The sequence below is a fragment of the Coregonus lavaretus genome, assembly GCF_964263955.1.
Source record: "Coregonus lavaretus genome assembly, chromosome: 34".
Taxonomy (NCBI): domain Eukaryota; kingdom Metazoa; phylum Chordata; class Actinopteri; order Salmoniformes; family Salmonidae; genus Coregonus; species Coregonus lavaretus.
Window position 1 is genome coordinate 28573081 of NC_140021.1, and position 24198 is coordinate 28597278.

At 43.7% G+C, this 24198-nt stretch overlaps 1 protein-coding gene across 1 annotated transcript in view; it reads right to left on the bottom strand.

The window, feature by feature from the left end:
* Positions 1-3675: 3675 nt before the first annotated feature.
* Positions 3676-24198, bottom strand: part of LOC311109449 (ubiquitin-protein ligase E3C-like) — a 34098-nt gene continuing 13575 nt past the window's right edge. Inside the window, exons 15-24 of the mRNA XM_084152349.1 lie at positions 22218-22322; positions 21629-21716; positions 17212-17309; positions 16774-16906; positions 15561-15808; positions 10149-10361; positions 8160-8348; positions 7945-8011; positions 7066-7196; positions 3676-5065 (exon numbers count right to left, since the gene is read on the bottom strand). Coding sequence (XP_084008475.1) covers positions 4895-5065; positions 7066-7196; positions 7945-8011; positions 8160-8348; positions 10149-10361; positions 15561-15808; positions 16774-16906; positions 17212-17309; positions 21629-21716; positions 22218-22322 — 1443 coding nt within the window. The 3' untranslated portion in view covers positions 3676-4894. The remainder of the gene's footprint in view (positions 5066-7065; positions 7197-7944; positions 8012-8159; positions 8349-10148; positions 10362-15560; positions 15809-16773; positions 16907-17211; positions 17310-21628; positions 21717-22217; positions 22323-24198) is intronic.

A 24198-nucleotide genomic window follows, 5' to 3' on the forward strand; every position in this document is an offset into this window, starting at 1 on the left:
TTGTGCCAACATCAGTTCTTTTTCAATCTTGGTTCCAATAGTTAACTTTTTTTTGTAAGAGGTTGTCAGTCGGATATGCTCTCTGCAAGGTTTTGTATATCTTCCCTATCATATGAACATCGTTTTCTGACTCAAATAAGATTACCTCAAAGTTGCTCTGATGTACAACATATTTCAAATCGAAATGTCGTGACATGTGTAACTTTTAAGTTGCATGTATTTGAAACGATCTACATTGGTCAGTCCAAAATTAAAGTTGAATTCTGTCATGGAAAAACATGTATTTCCTGTTATCAAGTCATTTACGGTTTCTATGCCTTTTGTTTTCGATGTGGACAGTTTATCGGTGAATTCTGAAAGGCTATCCAAGGATTGTTCCATAAGGTTCTGTTTTTAGGGAGTGATAATCAACGTTTTCCATTGATAGCCTATATGAATAAAGGGTATATGTGAGCAATAACTTGTCATATACTGACATTGTTGGTCATAGGTTAAAATCCCTATTGGAAAAATGAATGGGATGTAGGGATGAAAGAACGAGTGATAACACAGAAAGCTACCATTGCTGCACTGCTATCACACATTTTCCAACTCTAGGTAGGGACATAGACCTTCAGAAAAATCACTATGAGACATTGTCACCCCAGATGAGACAGACGGCCTAAATTTGGGGGTCTGGCTCATGGACTAACTACTTTTGATGTCTGAAAACATCTGGCAAACGTTTATGCATTAGTGAAATATCACTTTAAAGGGGGAATCAGTAGTAGAAACAATAACAAAGCGTACTCCCTGCCCCTGTTTCGGTAAAAAAAAAAAACTGAGGGAGGGGCTGGAAAAATGTACATGACGGGTTTCGATTAATGCCCTGGGTGAACCGGGTTTGCGTTACTTTTGGGATCGGGCTGCCTCCCGGGCGAAGTCGGCTCAAAACAAAAGTGACGTGGGTTAAGCACGTGGAGTAATATGTAGGATGCTGTGTTTTCACATGCAAAAGTGATTGCTTTATATAAAAATGCTTTATCTGCCTTTCACAATGAAAACTAATTTGAAAATTCTAACATATATTTTATGGAAAATAGATGATTCTGAAGGATGCACCATGCTGCACTGTAGACAATATGACAAAGCAGCGCATATTACCATTCGATTCGAACAGGGCGTGCCTCCCTCATCAGCTACGCCCGGTCACGTGACAGGCCATAGCCCGGTTTAACCCGGGGAAGCTTAATCGAATCCCTTCATTGTTTGAGGCTAAATAGTTAGTGTTTGTTTACAAACATTGGAGTAAATTGACAGTTGAACAAAGCTCACGAGGCATTTATAAGTTATATTTCAAGAAGCAAATGGGTAGGCCTATATATAACTAATATATAAGTCCAAAAATGGATGTAGCAACTGCTGACTGCCCCCGTAGCTCTAAACCCAGAGGCGCGAGACTTCTGTGAACGCTTGCGTAAACAGACCAAACAGATCAGGCCGGGGGTTTGTGGTTTGAGAAGTCAGTATAAGAAGTGACACATTCTTCCTTAGTTGTTAATTTTATCGAAATCTAAAGGCACAACCTAGATTCGAGCCAATGTCTTAAGTAGTTGAACATGTTATTACTCTAACCTTGTGAACGTGACAAAAAACGGACACGTTCTCATTTTCGTCAAAATCAACTTTATATCGAGGGAGTGCTGTTGAGTTGACGGCTTGCACATGCGCAGTTCGGCGCGAGACAACCGTGAGACCCGATGACGTATTTCTACGCATGCGCTAATGCAGCGTTCAAAACAACTGAGAACTCGGAAATCTCCTACTTCAGTGTGTTCAACACAACTGGAAACTCTAGGGAAAAAACGAGCTCCGACTGGGAAAAATCTTTTAAACGGTCATCTATGAATTCCAAGTCCGGAACTCGGGCCTCTTTCTAAAGCTCCGACTTTCCGACCTGAAGATCACTATCGTCATGATTTTACCTTGTTTTTTTCTGAAAGCAGCATTAGCTAGCCAAAGTCTCCACGACATCGCCTATAAGTGTGATCGGGCATTTCTATTGGAGAAGCAGTTTTAGCTTTATACTCTACTGTCTTTGGTATGGAGTATGACTGACTTGAGCATCGCGGTAATTGGGCAACTTTAGCACATTTTGTTTTGCCTGAGTGAAGGAAATGCTGTACATTAAGATGACTCGATGTATTTTGAAAGGTGAGACGTTGATTAGCCAACAATAAATAGCCTACCTCTTTGATGTCAGCCAAATCTTTTTTTACCAGGTAAATTGACTGAGAACACATTCTCATTTACAGCATCATTTCCAAATTCTAAAGCTCATGTCAACGTTTATGGTCCTTATGTTTGACGTATTTACAATATGACATGGCGTCATACCCTGGGTTGTGTTCTGAACAGAATGACAGTTTGTTTATTGTGAAGAAAATTCGCCGGACCACACGAACCTGAATGCACTCATAACTCCTTTCTATGCGCACCAAAATTACGATCCGTTTCTCGGAATTGCCTTGTGAAAGCCTAACACTGTAGTTCGTATTTTATAATTTAGCTAGTCATGTTGGCAATAGAACAAGCTTTCAAATTATGCCCACCGGACCCCGATTTCGATTAACAATGGAACTTTCTGGATTGCGTAAACAACACTAATTGTGTGATGGCGGGGTTGCAGGGTTATGTTTCAAATGTAACAACTAGCCTACAACTGTGCTTGCTCTAGTTCCTCAAAGGCACAGGTAGTAGGTAAAAAAAAAAAAGTGCCTTATAGTTGAAGACTTCTTTGATTCATAAAAGTGCATTGAACTTGCTTAGGTTAGGAACTGTGCACACTTCGGAGACACCAGTTAGTCCTCTCACTCAAACGCTTGTAATTGTGTTTTATGTTGCACCTACCCCACATTTTCCAGGAATATTGTTATGTTATTTCCGGCGAAAAGTAGAGTAAATGTAAAATGCATATCAAATCAACTGCGTAATGTTTGGATTAAGTCTTGTGTCAGGTGAACCGTTGTGTAGGCCTACTCACCTTTAGGCTAATAATTTCCCCATGATCTCCAAATTGTTCCCTTTCAATTGTTAGCATGGTTATGCATATGCTTTTCACACTTCTTCTGTAAGAAACATTCCAATTTGGCCCTATCCCGATAGGCCAATTCCCTAAATAAATATATCTGTAATTGAGATGAATCCCTTATTCCTGCTTGACAAGTCAGCTTTTTAAGACCCAATTACTGTTTTGAGTTCCCCCCTGGCCTGTTGGATGCATGGGATTTGGGTTTGGGAAGAGGCATTGGTTGGCCATTCCAGGGTTGCATCCCAAATGGCACTACTACCAGAGCTCTATAGGTCAAAAGTAGAGCACTATATAGGGAGCCATTTGGGAGACAACCTAGAGAGGAGAGTTGGGATGGAAACTGTCTAGAGGAATAACAAAAAATCCCAACCCAACTGCATCAGGACAGATTTATGACAAAGGCCCATAATCTTATAATAGTTTCTGCTCTGTTTCTTAACCGGATGTTTCTTTCATTATACTGTATGTCAGAGGGCAATAAAATGCTGGAGATTTCCCACAAAGCACCTTGTTTTATGTCCATGTCAGTCACTGTAAATTACCCACAAAGCACCTTGTTTTATGTCCAGGTCCTTAACTGTAAATTACCCAACAAAAAAATAGACTTCAATGCAAAAAAAAACACATTTAATCATATTCAGAGACTCATTTTTCCAGTCTGTTGATACATGGATAGTCAGGTTTCACCAGCCTTATCAACATGACAGTGTCCGTCCCAAATGGCACCCTATTCCCTATGTAGTGCACATCTTTTGACAAGGGCTCTGGTCAAAAGTAGTGCACTATTTAGGGAATAGGGTGCCATTTGGCACGCATACACAGCTGTTGCTCCATAGGTGGATACTCACTGCAGCCAGGGCACATACTGTAGAATAGATGGTTCACTTAAATGTGTGTGTGAGAACATGAGGCCTTCATTCGAAACACAAGAAAAGCAACCTGTACAAATACTGAGTAAAGGAATCCTACAAGAGTGGTGTAAACACATATACATATTCACAAATATTCCATAATCAGCATTAATCAATAGTCCAATCTCTTATCAACAATACTTGTCTCTTTGCCTTGAAAACCACACAGTTGCCTGCCCAAAGCATTTGCATTTTTATGTTATAAAAATTACTATTAATAATAATCATTACAGTAATCACAAAACTATGTGAGTTTATATTACCTCTAGTTGGAAATGTGTCCCAAATGGCACCCTAGTGCATTTATAGTACACTACTTTTGGCCAGGGCCATAGGATGCCATTTGGGACAGGTCCCTATCAGCCAAGCTGGCCCTCTCAAAGCCCTTAAGATCGAGGTGTAAGGAGTGCTGCAGTCCTGTGTGTCACCCAATCTCCCACCTCTGTCCTCTTATTACCTGTTCCTCTCGCATCCTCAGACAGCACAGCACTGTTCAATCTTTGGTGAACACGGTCGTTTATTTCGGTTGTTTATTTCACAATGCACTCTGCTGAAGGGTCATGGACACACTCGCAGTAGATCTTGTCTGTTTCTTTTGCACAAAGTCTTTAAAAAACAGCCTCGAGATTCTATTGTTGCTGCTCTTTTTTGGGATTTTGATGATTTTGAATACACATTTAAGTAATTTTAAAACCAAAACATTCTGCGCTTTTCCCTCCCCCTCCATTCTTCCTTCGTCCCGCTCTTCAGTCTTGGGTGACAATCCCGTCACCCCTGTTTCTGTTCTACACACAGTCAAACAGATATCAGTTCATCATGTTCGCTCTCTCTCTCAACAGACAGTCTTCTCTGGCCCGTCCATGTCCATTGAATCAGTGGTTGCAGGGAGTAAGAGACAGACAGACATCCCCCCTCAGCTGAGCTCGAAGCCTGCGGAGGATTCAATGGCGTACAGCAGCTTGTTCCTCATCAGGTGCTGGTCGCAGAACTCGGGCAGCTTAAGCAGGTTCATGCAGGTTGAGGCCGTGGGCAGGCGCTCTAGGTCGTTCCCCCCATTATGGATGCAGAAGGCTGGGTACAGCTCCTAGAAACCCGGGTGGGGATGGGGGGGGGGGGAGAACCGTGTCAAACTAGAGATTCAGAAGGCCATGGAGGCCCTGTATACATTCAATTCACACAACTGATTTACAACGCATTTGGCACAACACTAGTGATCGAGCAACATCAGGATATAAATGTGATGAGCCGTGAAAAAAGCGTGGATATACTATTAAAATAGGCTGTGATGTTTGAAGGAGACCGAGTGTGACACTTGGATGCAGAGCAAGAGCAGAGAATGGTCATTTCATGTTGTCTATCTGGCACTTTATAAAATTACTCTTTCTGGTGATGAGGCCAGGACACCTCATCTCCACCCACATCATCAAGGCCAAGACACTGCTAGGTCCCAAACGGTACCCTATTCCCTATATAGTGCCCCACCCTATGGGTCCCTGGTCAAAAGTAGTGCACTATATAGGGAATAGGTGCCATTTGGAGCATACCCATTGACGGTTTCCATCAGAACCCACAGGAATCATCCTTTCTCTTTCTAACGTCCAGCCGCTCTATAGCTATTTAAAGATTAGAAGTGTGGCGTGGGGTTCAGCGCCTGTACCTTCCCGGTTAAATGGTTCCCGGGGGGCTCGGCAGTAACGACACCATTTTTCGGACAATTATAGTATTAAACTATCGTTGCTTATTGAGAAAGTGTCATTATGGGAACGATAATTCTGGGAAAAAAGGCTATCGATCATCTTTTTTTTAAATGCTTCTCCTGACAGCTATTTCACCGCTAATGAATCCTTGGACATTTACGGCAGCTAATTAAAGCTGGGCTGGCATGGGCCCAGGGTTAGGGTTAGGGGCCACTCCCCGCCCCGCCCTACCAATCACCATCATCGCCTCCTCTCCGGGCCCAGGGAGGAGGAGACAGGGAAAGGCAAGGACACCACATTCACACACTCCCCAAAGTCAAATTCATTAAACGGGGGAGCTCTCCAGCCCTCCTGCCTAAGCCACCGAGGGAGAGTTTTGGGTGTGTTCCCATCCGTACCCTCCTCTCTCTCCCCGTTGTGGGAGTACTTAAGTATTCTTAACTAACGACGGCAACAAACAGTAGTAAAACCAATCATATGACAATTACAGCTTCTGGTTATCCTAAGTAAGGCATATAAAAGTCCTAATGGATTTCAGCAGTGCTCTCTTTTCTATTTCCAACCATTTTAGTGTCCCTATAAATCAAGTCATTAGGTAAGTGAAATGGCTCTCGATTGGAGGAATCGTCAGCTGAAGTCACAATAATGGTAATTCCGATAAACGCAATTCCATCATTTCAGTTCTTGGCTGAAGTCATTTTGGAAACAAACAGTTTGATGATGTTGCAGCAATGTTTTGGTGCTAGTTTTTGGGGGCGGCTATTAAAAACTAGTATATTCATTCTGGGGTTATACCCTGTGCCCAACTAAAGAGGTCGAATGACCTAAAAGAGGAATTAATTATGAATAATGTGAAACTAACTTCCCTACTACTCATGAGGTTAAACAGGAGCCAACAGTGCAAAGGTTCACCGTGCCACCGGCTTAGTCTGAAACCAATGACAATATTTGTCCGGTGGGTGATGCCTGCCGACCGAGCCCACACCCAACGGTCGGGCAAAGGGCCTCAAATTGACTAATAATCCAGAGAAGGGTTGTGAACCGCAGCGCAGGAGAAGATAAGCAAGAACCAGGCAGCCTTAGGAGTCTTATCACTAAGCCCAATTTCAAAATGATCATCAGAGGGTGTTATCGGGACAGGTATTTTCATGACATGCCCATTAGAACAGTGAACACTCCATAGTGCTGAAATTTGTCTTGGGGGCTGCATCCCAAATGGCTCCCTATATAGTGCACTACTTTTGGTCAATGTGTGCACTAGATAGGGAATAGGGTGCCATTTGATACTCCCTGAGTGTTTGGTTAAACACCGGCTACAATCAACAATACCAGACGGAGGGTAGAAAAGAAAAGGAACCAACTGACGTAGTGAACTTTGAACCCTCACCTTGAAGCCCAGGAGAGGAGGCCGCGAGCAACTGGTGACAAACTTGAGCAGCTTGCGTTTCTCTTCATCGGTGAAGCTCTCCACCACCTCCCAGAAGATGGTAATGACAGGGTGGGTGGCAGTGTAACCACCTGGAGAAGACCGAGACAGAAAGGACAATATGACACACTTGGGTTTTAGTTTAAAAAACACCTGTAAACCGAGTGAATCCACTGTCAGACAGAAGCAGTTGTCACATTCAATAGTGTCATTGTTTGTGCTGTTATAGACTCATGATGCCAGTCATACAATCTCGACCAGCACACATGCCATTCAACCACACATTAATCATTAGCGCAACCGTATGCCATGACTAGGCCACCTGGCCCATGAAGTTGGCAGGAAAGCTTGACAGTTAGCTCTATGGAAATCCTCCTGACTGTACAACACATTAAATGCCAAAAGTAGTTAGATTTTAGATTTTAGTCATTTAGCAGACGCTCTTATCCAGAGCGACTTACAGTTAGTGAATACATATTTTTTTTTTTTATACTGGCCCCCCGTGGGAATCGAACCCACAACCCTGGCGTTGCAAACGCCATGCTCTATCAACTGAGCTACATCCCTGCCGGCCATTCCCTCCCCTACCCTGGGCCAATTGTGCGACGCCCATGAGTCTCCCGGTCGCGGCCGGCTGCGACAGAGCCTGGATTCGAACCAGGATCTAGTGGCACAGTTAGCACTGCGATGCAGTGCCTTAGACCACTGCGCCACTCAGGAGTTACTCATACTACTAGTAACTGAGTATCACTTTGATATCATTTTCACCATTATGACAGAGCCTAAGTAGTTTTGTTTCTTACAATAAACTTTTATAAACCATCCATAATGCGATCATACCGGAGTAGTTTGTAAAGGTCTTCAGGTCGTCAAGACAAATGGGCACATGAGCTCCAGATATCAACACCTGTAGTGGGAAAGCAAAGATAGGTGAATAATAATTAGGAATGTATCTTTATGTGTGCATGTTTGTGTAAGTAATGTGAATAGAGTTGCAAAATCCTGGGAAAGTTGCCGGAATTTTGCAAACCTAGTGAAAATCCATGACATGTTACCTGGATCTCTTGCTGGTCAAACATGCGCAGCCACTCCAGGTTTACCACGTTGGCCAGGCCCTGTCTGAAGGCCAGGCAGTGGGGCCTGATCTGTTTGTTGAGTCGGTAATCTGCCACTAAATGGATGTATGCTATCCTGTTGGCCGTGGACACAGGGATGTCCTTCCCTCCCGGCTTCAGCTCAACCACCTGGTAGAAAGAACCCGTCAGACATTAATCACATAGCCACGTAGAAGGCAACCAGGAGAGAGAGAGGGCACATGTCACCCTCAACACATTTTACTGAGGGTATTACTTTCTCCATTTTTTAAACATAGAGTGTCACTCAAGTAGCACGCAAAATGCAAAGTAGAAATTTGGTATTGGAGCATCTAATATTACCGTATCATTGGAGGCATACTCTCAACACTGCTGTACACAAGACAAGCTCTTTAGGCCCAGAGAGCTTGTTTTGAGGGTACCATTGGAGCAAGGGGAGAAATCACTGATCAGGCTATGGGACCCAGGGGTGGGTTTGGCAGGCCTTAGATGGGACAGTGCACAGGGGATAAGGACCAGTTCTGTGTTCCTGACTTTGGTATGATCCATGAACAGCTGCTGGTCCATTAAAAGTTTGGCACAAGATTCTTCCACCAGCCTGTTTCATCAGCTATAGTTTGTTGAGCTTTGGGTCACAAATCCTGATCTATCTCCTTCCTGGAGTAGTTTGTATGTTGATTGAATTGTCTTGGAGGAGTTAGGACACATACCAAATAATCACAGTGAAATAATCCAGATCATTTAGGAATTTATGATACTCTTCAAATCATTGTGTTCCTGAAAATCTTAATTATTCACCTTATTGAAAAAAGTAGCCAGCTAAGGGGGTGAGGGGGCATGTCCCCCCGCAAAATGTTTGCCCTACAAAATCGGTTAATGAGTAAATTAAGTAGCCAACCACAAAAGGGTTAATAGTCAGCTATAGGCAGCTTGCTCTTATTGTACGATACCTTCTAAAGAAGGGGTTTATTTCTGGGAAGTATCTATAGTACCTTTAAATGTAACAACATTTCAGTCAAAACGCACTACAGAAAATGATTGAATCGACAATGTTTTCAACAGGTCATTCTGAATCCGTAACGTTACGCGATTCCAGGTCATATTGACTCTTCACCTTATTGCATGAGAATGATTGTCTTTATCTTGCTTGCTTTGACTATCTCCCGAGGGCATATATGGGCCAGTCTGCCTCTGAGTGTGTGCCTAATCTCCCGCAAATTGTTTTCAGTATTGTATTTGCAATGCCGTATTTGCAAACGCGGGCTCCATTGTAGCGACACTGTTCAAGCCTGTTTAAAGAGGAGCTAATAAGAAATGCTAAGGCCCTGAGCAAACAGTCGGAGTGGGTAGAGTGCTTAACCCAGCCCGGGGTGACTGGTGAGGGGGACAAGAGGGCAGTGAATAGGCCCGCTCTCTGTCAAATCAGCCAGGCTCAGACATGGTGGACGTGCTAAAGAGGCGAAAGTCGCGCCTCTCAGGCGTGTTCCGAGATAATCGCTTGAAGGCCCGCTTGGTGGAATGGTCAACACAGAGCCTTCTATTCCCCGCGGCACGGCAGCAGTCAGGACGAGAGCGGGCGACGTGCTTTATCTCTCTCAGCGCCAAATACAGACAATGTGAGGGAAATGAATTATTAACACCTCACACAGAGAGCGTATAGAGAGAGTGAGGGAGCGGGGAGGGTGGCAGCTAGAGACCAACAAGGAGGAGAGAAAAGGACAAAGGGAATGGAGAGAGGGACAGAATGACAAGGCCAGAGAGACAGGCACGAATGAGAGATAGAGGCACTGGCAATCAAAGAGAGAGATGATGGAGAGAGAGAATAATACTGACAAAGAGTGGGAGAGACAGAGTGGTAGTGTACACGTAAAAGCAGTGAATAATTCCCCCTCCCCCCAAAACACACACAGATACCCACCCACCCACCCACCCACCCACCCACTCACACACCTGTGCCTCTCCCAGGTCGTTGTTGACAATGGTGAAGTTGAGTCCCAGGTCCTCCACGTCGTCCTCGTAGCTCTTGAGGAAGAGCAGGTTGCGGTACATCTCAGGGTCCAGCGAGGCCAGGTGGTGGATGTCCACATCGGCACTGGTGCCCAGCAGCTTGGATAGGAAGAAACTGGCAAACGGCAGCTCCACCAGCATGTTCTCATACAGGGCCTATAGGGAGACAGGAAACAAAGGTCGAGGTCATACATTAACTCAGGTCAAAGGTCATGATAACATGATGGGACTCAGTTGGTAGAGAATGGTACATCCAACACCAGGACCATGGGTTCGATTCCAGCTGGGGCCACCCATACGAAAATATATGCGCGGATGACTCAAAGTCGTTTTTGGATAAAAGCGTCTGCTAAATGGCATATATTATATTATTTCTTATGATAAAAATGAGGTCATGATAATGTCATACAAATCAGACTAACAGAACAACCAGTGACAGAACAGTGAACAGAAGAATCAATAACAACAATGAAAAACGATGAGAGAGCCATCTTCGCTGTTTTCAATTTAAAACCTTTACGCAACGCATTAACCCAAGAGCGACCGGAACATCCCGGAACATCGGATATGAAAGCGATAACATAGTAAATCAGTTCACGTCGGCGCAAGAGCGCAAAGCAAGAACACAATCTGTCTAAAACACACAGGCCTTCAAATCTACCGGCCGCAAACTTTATAAATGTCAATTCTATCCTTGAACTGGGCTGCCATTAAGAACCATGGCCAAGCAGTTGACTCATAAAACCGGGATCTAATGTACTGGGATAGTCCTAAAAAGAGCCCGTTCCAAGCGTTAAATATACAGCTCCTTATAAATGATTGCACTAAAAATCCTGACCACATCAGCTAAATGGATTATAAATCTAGGCCATTTCCATAATGCATGCATCTCAAAAACACACAGGCAGGCATAAATCACTGGCTATTTTCTAAACACAGGTTAATTGCACAACTTCAAAACACAGTCTATTTTCTATGCAAAATAATCCACTTAGCATTTCCCAGGGAGTCTCTACAACTTCCCCGACCATATGCGCCGCGTGCCCCCTTGAAACCTATCAATAACACAGTGCCGGTTAGAGGTGGCAATAAGTAGGCCTACATGGGGGAAGAGTAAAAAAAAACCTGTGGCATATTATTTATTTTTTACGGCCGCTTTATTTATGGGTGTTTATTGCCAGAAATGGTGCCAAAATGACTCGGGATAAAAGGGATTAATTATGGCCCATTCCCTTTTAATATAAGTGAGTGCAGTGGCAACGCAATTAAAGCAGATCGCGGCGCCATCAGGGAGAATAAACGCCCAACAACATTGCAGGTTGCCTGCTGTTAGCTGCCAAGTAAATCCCTTAATTTACAACATTAAGAATCAATCAAAATATGCCTTTCAAACGCATCACTATCAATCAGGGGTGCAACCCGCGCACCTCTGAAAGGGAACTTTTAGTCCGACCGGGTAGATCAATGAGGAAAGGCACTGGGGAGGACGGGGAGAAACCAAACACAAAACTTCAGCCACCCTGAGAGAGTTTGGATGGCAGGTCAGGCCTAACAATACAGGTCTTTTGGGTGCAGTGTACTATCATGAGTGGGTGTCCCAGATGGATGGATGGATGGGGTGAGTAAGGGGTGAGGCGTGGAGAGGAGGGGGCCGGTCTGATCCACCCGTCCTACTGAAGGTTACTGGACGGTGACAGTGATGTGGGGCTGTGAGACTGGCAACAGGAGACCGCTCTCTTTAATAGCCCAACAAAAGAGAGGGAGGCTACGAAAACAGCACCCTGCCGGCACAGCAGCTTAAAGGGTAAATTCAGTATTTTACAACTTGTAAGAACTTGGATGGTTCCTCACCCTGAAATCAGTCTATGTGCCATGAGTAACTGTAATTCATTCGTTTTTTTAACAGCCACTACAAACTAACGCTAGCCAAGCTTTAGCAACTGTGCATTTTTTTTCTTTCATGGCCAAATCAACTAAAATCAACTCAATTATTTGGTTTGACGTTAACTTGAGGTGATTCGCCTTTTTTTTGGTGGACATTGCAAGGTTGCTTTTAGACGCCAGAGAGAACGGTGAGAGACCAGCAACCTTGGCTTGGACTCCAGATGCTAGAGAGATACAATACTGAAGGCTATGAGAATTCAATATGCTTTTATGCTCAGTGTTACGTGGTTTCTGGTTGTGGAGTCAACCCTTATACATGTCAGCTGGGAGGACAAGTGAGGAAGAGGGATGACCGACAGCCCATATTGTGATGTCCAATCCCATTTCAGTGAGTACCCCAAACAGGCCCACTCCTGACGATAATACATCACCTCCACAACAATGGCAGGCCGGGAGGCCATTAATTAACTATATTAATCTCCTGTGTCCCATAGGCCTTAGCGTGTGTACCGTGTACCACGCATCTCAGCGCAGCAGTGATGCAATCCTAATCTATAACAGTTCCCTCTTTCCTCCCGGTTCAACGCCAGCACTAAACAAATATCAATACACCACTCAAACGAGCACTCACAAGCCCGTATTTATGGAGAAAGAGGGAACTTTAGGTAGGGTTAATTGAAAGTCAAATTCTAATTAATTTCCCCCACCTTTATTTCCTGAGCCATTAGCTGTAGTGAGGGGGGAGCCGAGCGCGCTGCTAGCAGCTGACTGGCCATTTCATAGTGGGATGACTACGGAGAGAGACCAGGGTTATGTCCCAAGTGGCACCCTATTCCCTATGTAGTGCACTACTTTTGACAAGGGCCCATACGACTGGTCAAAATTAGTGCACTATAAAAGGGAATAGGGTGCCATTTGGGGCAAAGCCCAGGAGGAGTTATGGTGCTCTGATGAGTGGACTGGAACATCTTGAAAGCAAGAGAGAGGACTTTAGCTGCTCCGGACTGTAAAACAGATCAAAATGCTATTACCACATGCTTTGACTGCTTATTTATGTCCCTGTCGGCGGGGGCTAGCGCTGATTTAGCGCCCGGCCAAATGCAATCGCTCCACAAACAACGAGGCAGGAATCATCGGCTAATGGAAGGCCTTATTGAGAGGAGGCCGGTTGTCATGAGGTCATTCTTCTCCCGTTGAGAATGAGATGACCCCTCCCCGACACGCACACAATCACACACACACTCTCACAGCATCTCGATTAACAATCAGTCGGCACATGTTTTAAAGAACATTTCAAAACATTAGGCTCTAATAAACTGTGCGATCAGGGAGGGGAGAAGGGGGCAGGGAAAACAAAGCCACCACCAGATCACATGTAGGGTTAATAAACCAAACTCTCCCTTGTACAAGAATCGGGTTAAGGTTTTATGGCTTATTCCATTCAAACTGGTCACTTTCTTGGACAACATTTTATACAACAAACACCTTTGTTCGATATGAAGTCAAGTTCAAATACTAACAACCATTAGATTTTATAATGAATCAGCCTTGTCCCTGTACTGTACCTCTGTTATTCAATGTCAGAGGCTGCCTCATTGGTAGTGATCTCGGATCAATCCCAGATGATCTGCTGGTGTCTGGGAGACAGTGTGACCCTCAGAGAAGGACCACAAGAGGGCAGGCCAGAACCCCCTCCCTGAGGTACTGGAGCGCGGTGATACTGACTGCATTTCACATCTCATTAACTGATTAGACTTCATCACACCTTGGTGGGTTTACCTACCATCTACTTACACACATTGGTTGGTTTACCATCTAATTACTACATTAGAGGTGTTTGTTATTTCAGTTAATGCTTGAAGACACCTGGTGATAATTTCGAGCCAACAGAGAGACACACAAATACCCTACGTGCTTTAATAACTACACCCTTGGGTGAGTCTTCGCTAATTTCTAAATGGGTCAATTCCTGCTGCAAGCACTTTAGCATAACATCCCATTCTTCCATTGTCTGTGACCACAGCTGTGACATTAGGCAGGTTTCCATTAACCCAGGTTTATTCAACAAAAGCAATGTCGCAAACATTTGTAATGGAAACGGCAGATGCAGGATACATTTTCCAAAGATCAAATAAATGTTTCTCGTTCGACGGGGTGGATTTATTGCGACAAATGTTGGAAACTGTGTTTTTCAAATAGATTATTATTGCTGGATAATTTTGAAGGTACGTGAGGCCTGTGATGTTATCACCTAACTATAACCTCCACTCCACATTTAATTCTAAATGCCTACTGCTTGCAATATCCATTTATTCAACAATAAAAATGGTTTATTTGCAAGAAAAGGATTGTCTTGACTTTCAAGAATGCCTGAATTGCTTCACATTGCAATTTGAAGTTTCACCATCAAATTGTTTCAGATCTCTAGGCCTACATGAGTGCAAGTTACACCATGGGATGTAGCTTAGTTGGTAGAGCATGGCGTTTGCAACGCCAGGGTTGTGGGTTCGATTCCCACGGGGGGCCAGTATAAAAAAATATGTATCCACTAACTGTAAGTCGCTCTGGATAAGAGCGTCTGCTAAATGACGTAAATGTAATGTAAAGTCACAGACCGTGGCAATAAGTAGGCACATGAGAATTATTAGAATGGCCAAAATGGCAAATATTAGTCAATTCTTGCATTCTATCCATTAGCGCTGTCCCCGACTAAAACAAATCTTTGTCGACCGAGAGTCGTCTATTCTTTCGACCAATCGATTGGTCAAAATGTTAAAACGTGTATTTTTCCATATATAGACACACCCTATGTTTGAATAAAATCAACTATTTGTAGGCTACTGAGCTTGTCTGATGCTTTAAGCACTGCGGTTAAAAATAAAAAACCAGGTGAAAAAAACCTGTTCCCGACCCCCCTCCCGCTGCTGCTGGCCTTCGCAGATTCTGCCTTTAAGCTCTTGAAGTTGCCGGTAATAGGCTACACCAGCGGTCGGCAACCTTTTCCATTTATTTGGAGTGCCAATTTATCGTAAGATTTCTACTGATCTGCGTGCCAGTTATGATTTTCATATGCACATTTTCGTGGAACAGTTTCATTTCATTTATAATAAGGTCTTCATATCTCAAAATCAATATCATGTGGTTAATCAAAATGATCTAAATGAAAATGATACAAATCTAAAACGTAACTTCTATTGCCAGTCTACCTTCTATTCAAACTTTCTAAATGTCAACAAAGAAATCACTGGACAAGTTCATGGAACCTAGCTAGTGCCTCCACTTTACACTGTATTAACTACACAAGAACACTGACTTTTACAGAGACCTGGAAATAGACAGCTTTACCTTTCCCAGTGCAGCCTGGGTGGTCTAGTGGGTTCCAATCCGGCCCACACCATCTTTCCACTGTCTCTCCTCTATCCAATAAAACATATAAAATGCACAATAACAATTGTATATTGATGACTTTACCTTCCCCAGTATCCGTCCCAGGAAGTAGTAGTGTCTGGCGAAGGAGTCCCCCACCAGCATCTGGGCGGTGGGGCTGGGGTAGAGCAGGCCCTCGTTGGTGGTCTTGAAGAACCCTTGGTTGGGGTTGAAGCCCGACTTGAGCAGCTCGTTGAGGAACTCGCGGAAGATGCCACCGCCGTCGATGCCCGCCTCGTCCAGGCCGTGGGCGTTGAGCAGGTGCACCCGGATACGTTTCTTCAGGTCCGCCTCTGCATACATGGGACACGGGGGGGAAATCAAGTTATATATTGAAATATAATATAGAAATATAATACATAGAAAATGCATGTTATATTTTAATTCCAGAAATGAAGAAAATGATAAATACGTTCGATTCAATTCCCTTATTCTGACACCTCTTTTGTAAGATCAGAGTATTCTACTCATAAAAAAGTAGAAGCATCGTCTACATGGAAATATACATATAATCTACAGTATGTGTAGGGATAAAAGGGAAAATATATATTTTAGCGTTTTTATTTCTCCCCATTTCCACATCTCAAGGCATGATTTCTCTGACCTGAGGAATATTCAAATCAAAGCATATAAAAGGAGGTCACGTTTCAGCATAATTCATGTGCGGTGATAAATCAGAGCAGCTATAACATAGAAAGACACATAAATTATATCGTTTTCAGACATAGAAAGACACATAAATTATATAGTTTTCAGACATAGAAAGACACATAAATTATATAGTTTTCAGCCCCTCGACGGCAAGGCCTCCTACTACTCGTTTTAATCATTCGGCCCAACAAAAGTGCTCTTTTAAATTCAAACACAAAAAGAGGTGACTTAAAATAATTGATTTCACGCTTTTATGTGATCCATTCGAATAATCACGATCACAATTATGCTTTAGTGAAATCCAACAGTCCCAAGACCTATGTGAAAGCTAACCTTCATTTCTAATGGGATCTGTAACCTCAGCTATAATATCTGGATTTTATGGACCGCAAATATTAGAAAAATACTGAGACTGCGTCCCAATCATCTCTCCTTTCTCCCGAAATGTGCACTTGTTCACTACTTTATTATACCAGTAATTTCCATCCAAATCCATGAAGGGAAGTGAACAAGTGCACACTTTGGGAGAAAGGAGAGATTATTGGGACGCAGCCCGAGACATATCCCTCCTCACCAAACCGTATCCCTCCTCAGCCTTACCACGTACCGTTTTCTGGGGAGAGCTTGTCGTAGGCGTCCTCGTAGATGTAGTTCCGTCTGATGGTGACGTTGATCCCGTCCAGAAACGGCCCGTCTCCCTGGACGTCCCGCTTGTCCGCATAGATCAGTCTCTGGAAGATCTTCACCAGGGACAAGCAGTTTTAAATGACAGACTACCTACAGCCAGCCCAGTTTTATAGGACATCTATATTGACTACATGGACAATTTCTAACGGAGAGAGTAAATAAAGACGAGAACTATTTAAACAAATGCTTGTTTTCTCTTCAATTGGTTTCTGAGAGAAGTCTGCGACTTCTAGAATAACTAATATAGTAACATAATGATAACTGAGGTGAAAAGTCATAGTTGTACCGACTATTCCCCAAGGGTTTGGGTTTTATAACAAGTAAATGGAGCAATATGCAGGGCTGAGATGTGGAGTACCTTGACTCGCTCCTCAAAGGGCACGACGAAGGGCAGCTCAGTCAGGATGGCCAAGTGTCTCTCCTCAGACACAGACAGCTGTGGAGGCTCCATCCCCACTAGAATGGAATGGAGTAAAATAGAATATCCTTTATTTGTCCCCTTCTTCAACAACAATACAGTAGAGTCCTGCATCTAGTCGGATACCCGCGGTTCCCCGCGGTTGACCCGTAAAAAAGAGAAATCAGCTGGCTGGTGGAATGAAAACATTCTTTCTACCCACGGGGCGGCTCGCGGTTCAGAACAATTATATTGCGGGTCGTAAACGTTTTAAATTAAGATTTTAAAACATTTACAAAGCCAGGAGCTTGTTGTGTTGAATTGTGTTGCAAATTCCATTATGTGAGCGGTGAGGCAGACATAGCATAGGCTACCAGCATGTGAGAGTGGAACAGGGAACTGTCCATTATTTGTGTGGTGCTGAAACATTCCTAATTTGTCCACGTGCAGTGCTTATGTTCCCTTCTGCCAGACGACAATATGTTGCCAAGTTTATTTTCCCTGACTCCTAGCTCACGCAAAAATGGCTAACGTAGCAGGAGAAATAGAAAGAAAGGTTATGATGGTGAAATATACCGTCGTGGAAACAGGTGCTGCGTGAGTGACATCCCCATTTGGAAGGATTTTGGAGTCATTGTGGACAAGGAGGACAACAACCCGGTAGATGGATACACAGCCTGCAAAAGTGCAAGCAGCAGGTATTTGTTTACGATAATTCAGTTAATTATCAGTTCAATATTATATTAATTCAGGCTTTCGTTCATTTAGACCATACGCAGGCCATATAAAGTTTGAACCGGTGTGGCTGGTAAAAGTTTGAGTAGCCAATAGGCTATTTTTGCAGCCTATAGCCTATTCGATTCCGGGAATTGTTGATTTAAGTTTCAATTAAACTATATGATTATCTAAACAATATTGAATGTAAAGGTATTGGTTATGTCGGCTACAGGCTTTCATTAGGTGAGAAGGCTAATTAGAAGGCCCTTTTTCTAAGCGATTTGAGTTGTCAATGTGCCGCATCGCATTGTGAAGACAGGCCTATCGTTCTTAATTCATGGCATGGTTTCCTTTTATCCAAATGCTGAATAGACATGCAGACAAATTAATTCATGCGGGGAATAGCCTAATAGTTTACTACTCTGGAGTCATAAAAGCAACTAAAGAAATTGATGTTATTTGGCAGGTCACGAATCGGCTCTCGGGAACAATTCTATGCAGGTGGGTCGTGTTGCGGAGAAAGATCTGTCCTGATGTCGGATATTGGGTGGGGCTCGGAATTGATGTGGCCGGCTCCAAAAAGCTGACCCATGCATGACTCTACATATAATACAGTACAACAACGTTCACTTAAACTGCTCTGTAACAGTCAATCTGTCTGTCTTCTACCCATCCAGCTAGTTATTTATTCACTTACAGTGAGGGAAAAAAGTATTTGATCCCCTGCTGATTTTGTACGTTTGCCCACTGACAAAGAAATTATCAGTCTAGAATTTTAATGGTAGGATTGTTTGAACAGTGAGAGACAGAATAACAACAAAAAAATCCAGAAAAACGCATGCCAAAAATGTTATAAATTGATTTGCATTTTAATGGAGGGAAATAGGTATTTGACCCCCTCTCAATCAGGAAGATTTCTGGCTCCCAGGTGTCTTTTATACAGGTAACGAGCTGAGATTAGGGAGTGCTCCTAAGCTCAGCTTGTTACCTGTATAAAAGACACCTGTCCCAGAAGCAATCAATCAATCAGATTCCAAACTCTCCACCATGGCCAAGACCAAAGAGCTCTCAAAGGATGTCAGGGACAAGATTGTCGACCTACACAAGGCTGGAATGGGCTACAAGTCCATCGCCAAGCAGCTTGGTGAGAAGGTGACAACAGTTGGTGCGATTATTCGCAAATGGAAGAAACACAAAAGACCTGTCAATCTCCCTCGGCCTGGGGCTCCATGCAAGATCTCACCTCGTGGAGTTGCAATGATCGTGAGGAATCAGCCCAGAACTACACGGAAGGATCTTGTCAATGATCTCAAGGCAGCTGGGACCATAGTCACCAAGAAAACAATTGGTAACACACTACGCCGTGAAGGACTGAAATCCTGCAGCGCCCGCAAGGTCCCCCTGCTCAAGAAAGCACATATACAGGCCCGTCTGAAGTTTGCCAATGAACATCTGAATGATTCAGAGGAGAACTGGGTGAAAGTGTTGTGGTCAGATGAGACCAAAATCGAGCTCTTTGCCATCAACTCAACTCGCCATGTTTGGAGGAGGAGGAATGCTGCCTATGACCCCAAGAACACCATCCCCACCGTCAAACATGGAGGTGGAAACATTATGCTTTGGGGGTGTTTTTCTGCTAAGGGGACAGGACAACATTACCGCATCAAAGGGACGATGGACAGGGCCATGTACCGTCAAATCTTGGGTGAGAACCTCCTTCCCTCAGCCAGGGCATTGAAAATGGGTCGTGGATGGGTATTCCAGCATGACAATGACCCAAAACACACGGCCAAGGTACAAAGGAGTGGCTCAAGAATAAGCACATTAAGGTCCTGGAGTGGCCTAGCCAGACTCCAGACCTTAATCCCATAGAAAATCTGTGGAGGGAGCTGAAGGTTCGAGTTGCCAAACGTCAGGCTCGAAACCTTAATGACTTGGAGAAGATCTGCAAAGAGGAGTGGGACAAAATCCCTCCTGAGATGTGTGCAAACCTGGTGGCCAACTACAAGAAACGTCTGACCTCTGTGATTGCCAACAAGGGTTTTGCCACCAAGTACTAAGTCTTGTTTTGCAGAGGGGTCAAATACTTATTTCCCTCATTAAAATGCAAATCAATTTATAACATTTGACATGTTTTTCTGGATTTTTTGGTTGTTATTCTGTCTCTCACTGTTCAAATAAACCTACCATTAAAATTATAGACTGATCATGTCTTTGTCAGTGGGCAAACGTAGAAAATCAGCAGGGGATTAAATGCTTTTCTCCCCTCACTGTATCCATCCATCGTCACTTCTTCAATTGACCCATCTATCCACACTATCCTACCATTCATCAATCTGATCTTCCATCTAGGTATCTATCCATCCACCCGGCTCTAATTCATTCATCCATCCATCCTTCCATTCATAAAAGCCCAATGCAGCTCCATGTAGGGTTCCCATGACCACACAGTGTGGATAGATGCTGAGACAGCACTCTGGTAAATGTTCAACCAGGCTGCACAGAGGTTTCTATATCCCACTACCAGAATCTAAACCCCACACTCCTGAGCGGCATCTCCCTAATGACAGACACTGAACAGAAAACCCAGACACGTCTTCATGGAGCGAGCCAAACCCCGATAACACAATTATTCAATTTCTCCACAGTTACCCCCGATCCTGCACGCCTGCTAGCCCTACTCCCTCCCTGACTACTAACCCGCTAGGCCCTCTCTCCACCCAGTTGACTGTTTACAGGCAGCCCATTACAGAGTGCTCAATCCTGCCTCAACCCCTCCCTCTCTAACACACACTTTTAATTACTGAGCTGCCCGTCCAACATGTCCGGCCGTTTCCATTAAGCAGACGTTTGTTTTGTATTAAACTCGCCGTTCGGAACCGTTTAGAACCAGAAACTGCCACAACAGCAAAGTTAAACCGCCATTCTCCCTACATTGTCTCCCTTAGAGCTCAACTCTTCTGCTCAATTAGTCAATCCCATCTGCATTTCGCCCATCAGGTTTCCATCTTTGAGGAGAAATATGGCCCGGGGGTGGTCAATACGTTGGCCATTCATCACCCGAGGGCCTGTCCATTTAAGGAAATGAAGAAAGGGCTTACAAACATACAGTCAGATGTGGCTGAGCTCACCAGGACTCTCATGCTAATTGAATTGATCCTGTATCGGGGCTAGATGGAGTGGCATTAGGCAGATCATACACACATTATTATCTGTTTGTTTTCACATCAGCTCTATCTGCCCGCTGCCGGAGGCCCGCGATGCAGCTCTAAATGAAAGGGCATAAGAGCCTGGCTGTCTCTCGGCCCATTGCCCTCCCTGGCTCTTCACTTGGGCATTGGGAGTGACTCGAAGGAAAATAACAAACCTAAGATTACAGCTGGGCTGACCTAAGAGCTTAATTTACCAGAGGTCACACAGTGTTCCCTGCACCCCAATTAGGGTGTTCCACTGCACTTCTAAAATCTGTGACGACCACCAGTGGTTGGTTAATGCCAAAGGCACGTATTACTAAGACAGGGAACTGTTTGCGTTTCCCATAGGAAAACATGACACACTTCCGCCACACTTCTAACACTAGCTGGGTATGCACAGGGTTTCCCACCGTCTTTGTTAATGCATAACAGGAACTTGTTTTTGGGGCTACTATATTGTATCGTACCATCCAGTGTGGACTGCAGGGGCCCGATGCGTCCCATCCTCCGCGTCCTCCACACGTTTCTGGCTGAAGGGACGTATAACTGGGTCACCTGGAGGGGGAAGAGCAGCTCCAGTCAGCATGACTATACTAACAACATCCTACATAGGACATAACGTAGACCCAATACATGGCCTGACAGTATGCCACAGGGACTATGTGAATGTGTATGCTCACTTCCCAGTATCTTTTGTATTGCATGTATTATAAATGTAATGTTTTAGTGTATTTTGTATGCTGACCTCACAAAATTAATGTCCATGTAATTGGACAATAAAGTTCTCGTATTCTATCCATCTTAATACTCCTAAATATACATGTCAGTAGCACAGTTCATGACAACATTGCACGCATCCCATAGATGTCATTAAGTTGTTATAACGTATATAAACTAAGCGGTGTTCATGGGCACTGTATGCAGTCATAAAGGTGGATCGTTCAAATGAAGTGTTAGTGAAGTGTTAGAGTAAAACATATTAGTGATAATCCTGATAAACTCATTAAGGGCAATGAGTCTGATCTAATGGCCGAGAGCACGGTTACCCACAGTTACCTTATCTGCTCTGATGTTGACCTCTTCAGAGAGCCAATGGCCTGCTGGACAGAATGGTCGTCTGATGTCACGAGCCTTCACCATCTTTACCAAGTTAGTGATGACCTGCAAAAAATTATGAGCAATAAACAATACAAATAAAAAAGTCACATACTCTCAGAGAACAAACCACTCCCTCTCTTCTCTCTCAGTCTCTGTACTTAATATAAAAAACTAATTTAAATGTTTTGGTTATGTAATGCATAAGGGAAAGTGCAACAAAATACAGAAGTGAAACCAAACGTCACATACATGTAATTTTAATGTCATAAGTCAGTTTAACATAGATTATTTGCAAACAAACAAATCTATTCGTGTGGAGGCTCGACAATAAGCTGCTTCCTCTTAAAAAAAACGATGTGCGAGTTGAGCCATTAGCGTGCCATAACGATGGTATAAAAGAGGAATGGATGGGGTCGTCCCTCCATGTCCAGCGCCAGGGTTCATTATGGGCTAGTCTGTCCAGTCTGCTGACATCAGCCACGAGACGGAGAGCAAAATATTGACTGGTGTAATTCTGTGTTGTACTGTGAGTTAGGGTCAGGGTGAGAATTGTTGGGATATCCCATATCTTACTGTGCAGTAGAGGGTGACAAGTGAATATTAAATCCTAAGTTTTATTCCTGTCCAGTACGGTCAATAACAATAAAAGTCCATCTTGTACTGTCCTGTCCTAAAAATAAAATCCTGTACTGTCCTGCGAAAAACATGGATTTGTTACCTCCTCTACCATGTCTTACTGTGTGCAGTGTTCAGATATGAATGTTTGATAGAAGTTGATAATTACTTCACTGTAAAGACTGAACTTGTCACGTCTGTATTGATCATTTCCATAATCTCACTCCACAGTCATTACCGGCACTAGCTAGGAGGAGTATTCAGACACGTAAGCAGGCAACATCGTTTGAATGGACATTTTATTTTTAACACACAACGTTTTCATACGGGACGCGATCAATCTCGGGCAGTCATCAGCGGCAACTGGAGTCGGTATTCACACTAATAATGGGGAGTGCAAAACGCTGTTGGTGGTGCGGACGATGGGCTCGGAGAGAGACTTACCCCCTACTCAGGAGGAATGAATAAGCATTCCTTAATTAGCCCATCGGGTTAAGTGCACGCCTTAATGGGCCTCTCCCAAACTCCACCATGACATCCCTCTCCAAACATGGCCAAGAAGAGAAAGTCCATTAGCAATATTAATACAAGCTTAGTTGATCATTTTCATTAAATTAACTTCTTTCAATTATATAGATAGCTCAACAATGGGGCTGATAAAAGATGGGCGAGGGACGGCTGATGACTCGAACCAAACATTAGCGTGTTAGGGGGTCAGCCGCGTTAAAGCCACTGTAAATCCAGCCCCGTTCAATTTGGAAAATGCCTTTCCCCTGCTCTCCCACTTCTTTAAATGGGTCGTTTTAGCTGACGGTGTTTGCGCTCCTCGGTCTGTTCTGAAATTCCTGCCGCATTCGTACACGCACAACACCTCGGCTGAAAGAAAGCGTCGCTCACCTTCGAGTCCCTCTCTCAAATTCAAAGCCAAGAACAAAGTTGCTTAATTACCGTTTCAGGGAAAGAGAGAGAAAGGGAGAACAGAGGGAGAGGAGGAGGCTAGAGGGAAGAAGAGGGAGGTAAAGATGAGAGCGAGAGAGGCCTGACGAGTGGAGAATTAACCTAATGTTGTTATCTGGCTCATTTCCTTTAAGTAAACAGCCAATTAATGTCCTCATTCAACCCCCTATGCGCTGCCTGGTGTGAATCTATCCATGCATGCTCTGTTTCTCCTCACTAACAACATTTTGCTGATTGACACATTTTTGTAAATGCTATGAGAGAAACCGAAGTCAAAATAAGACTATTTAAAAAGGCACAGTATAGTCAAAAACGTGGTTTTCCTGTGTGTTATATATATTTCAACACTATGAGGTTGGAATAATAC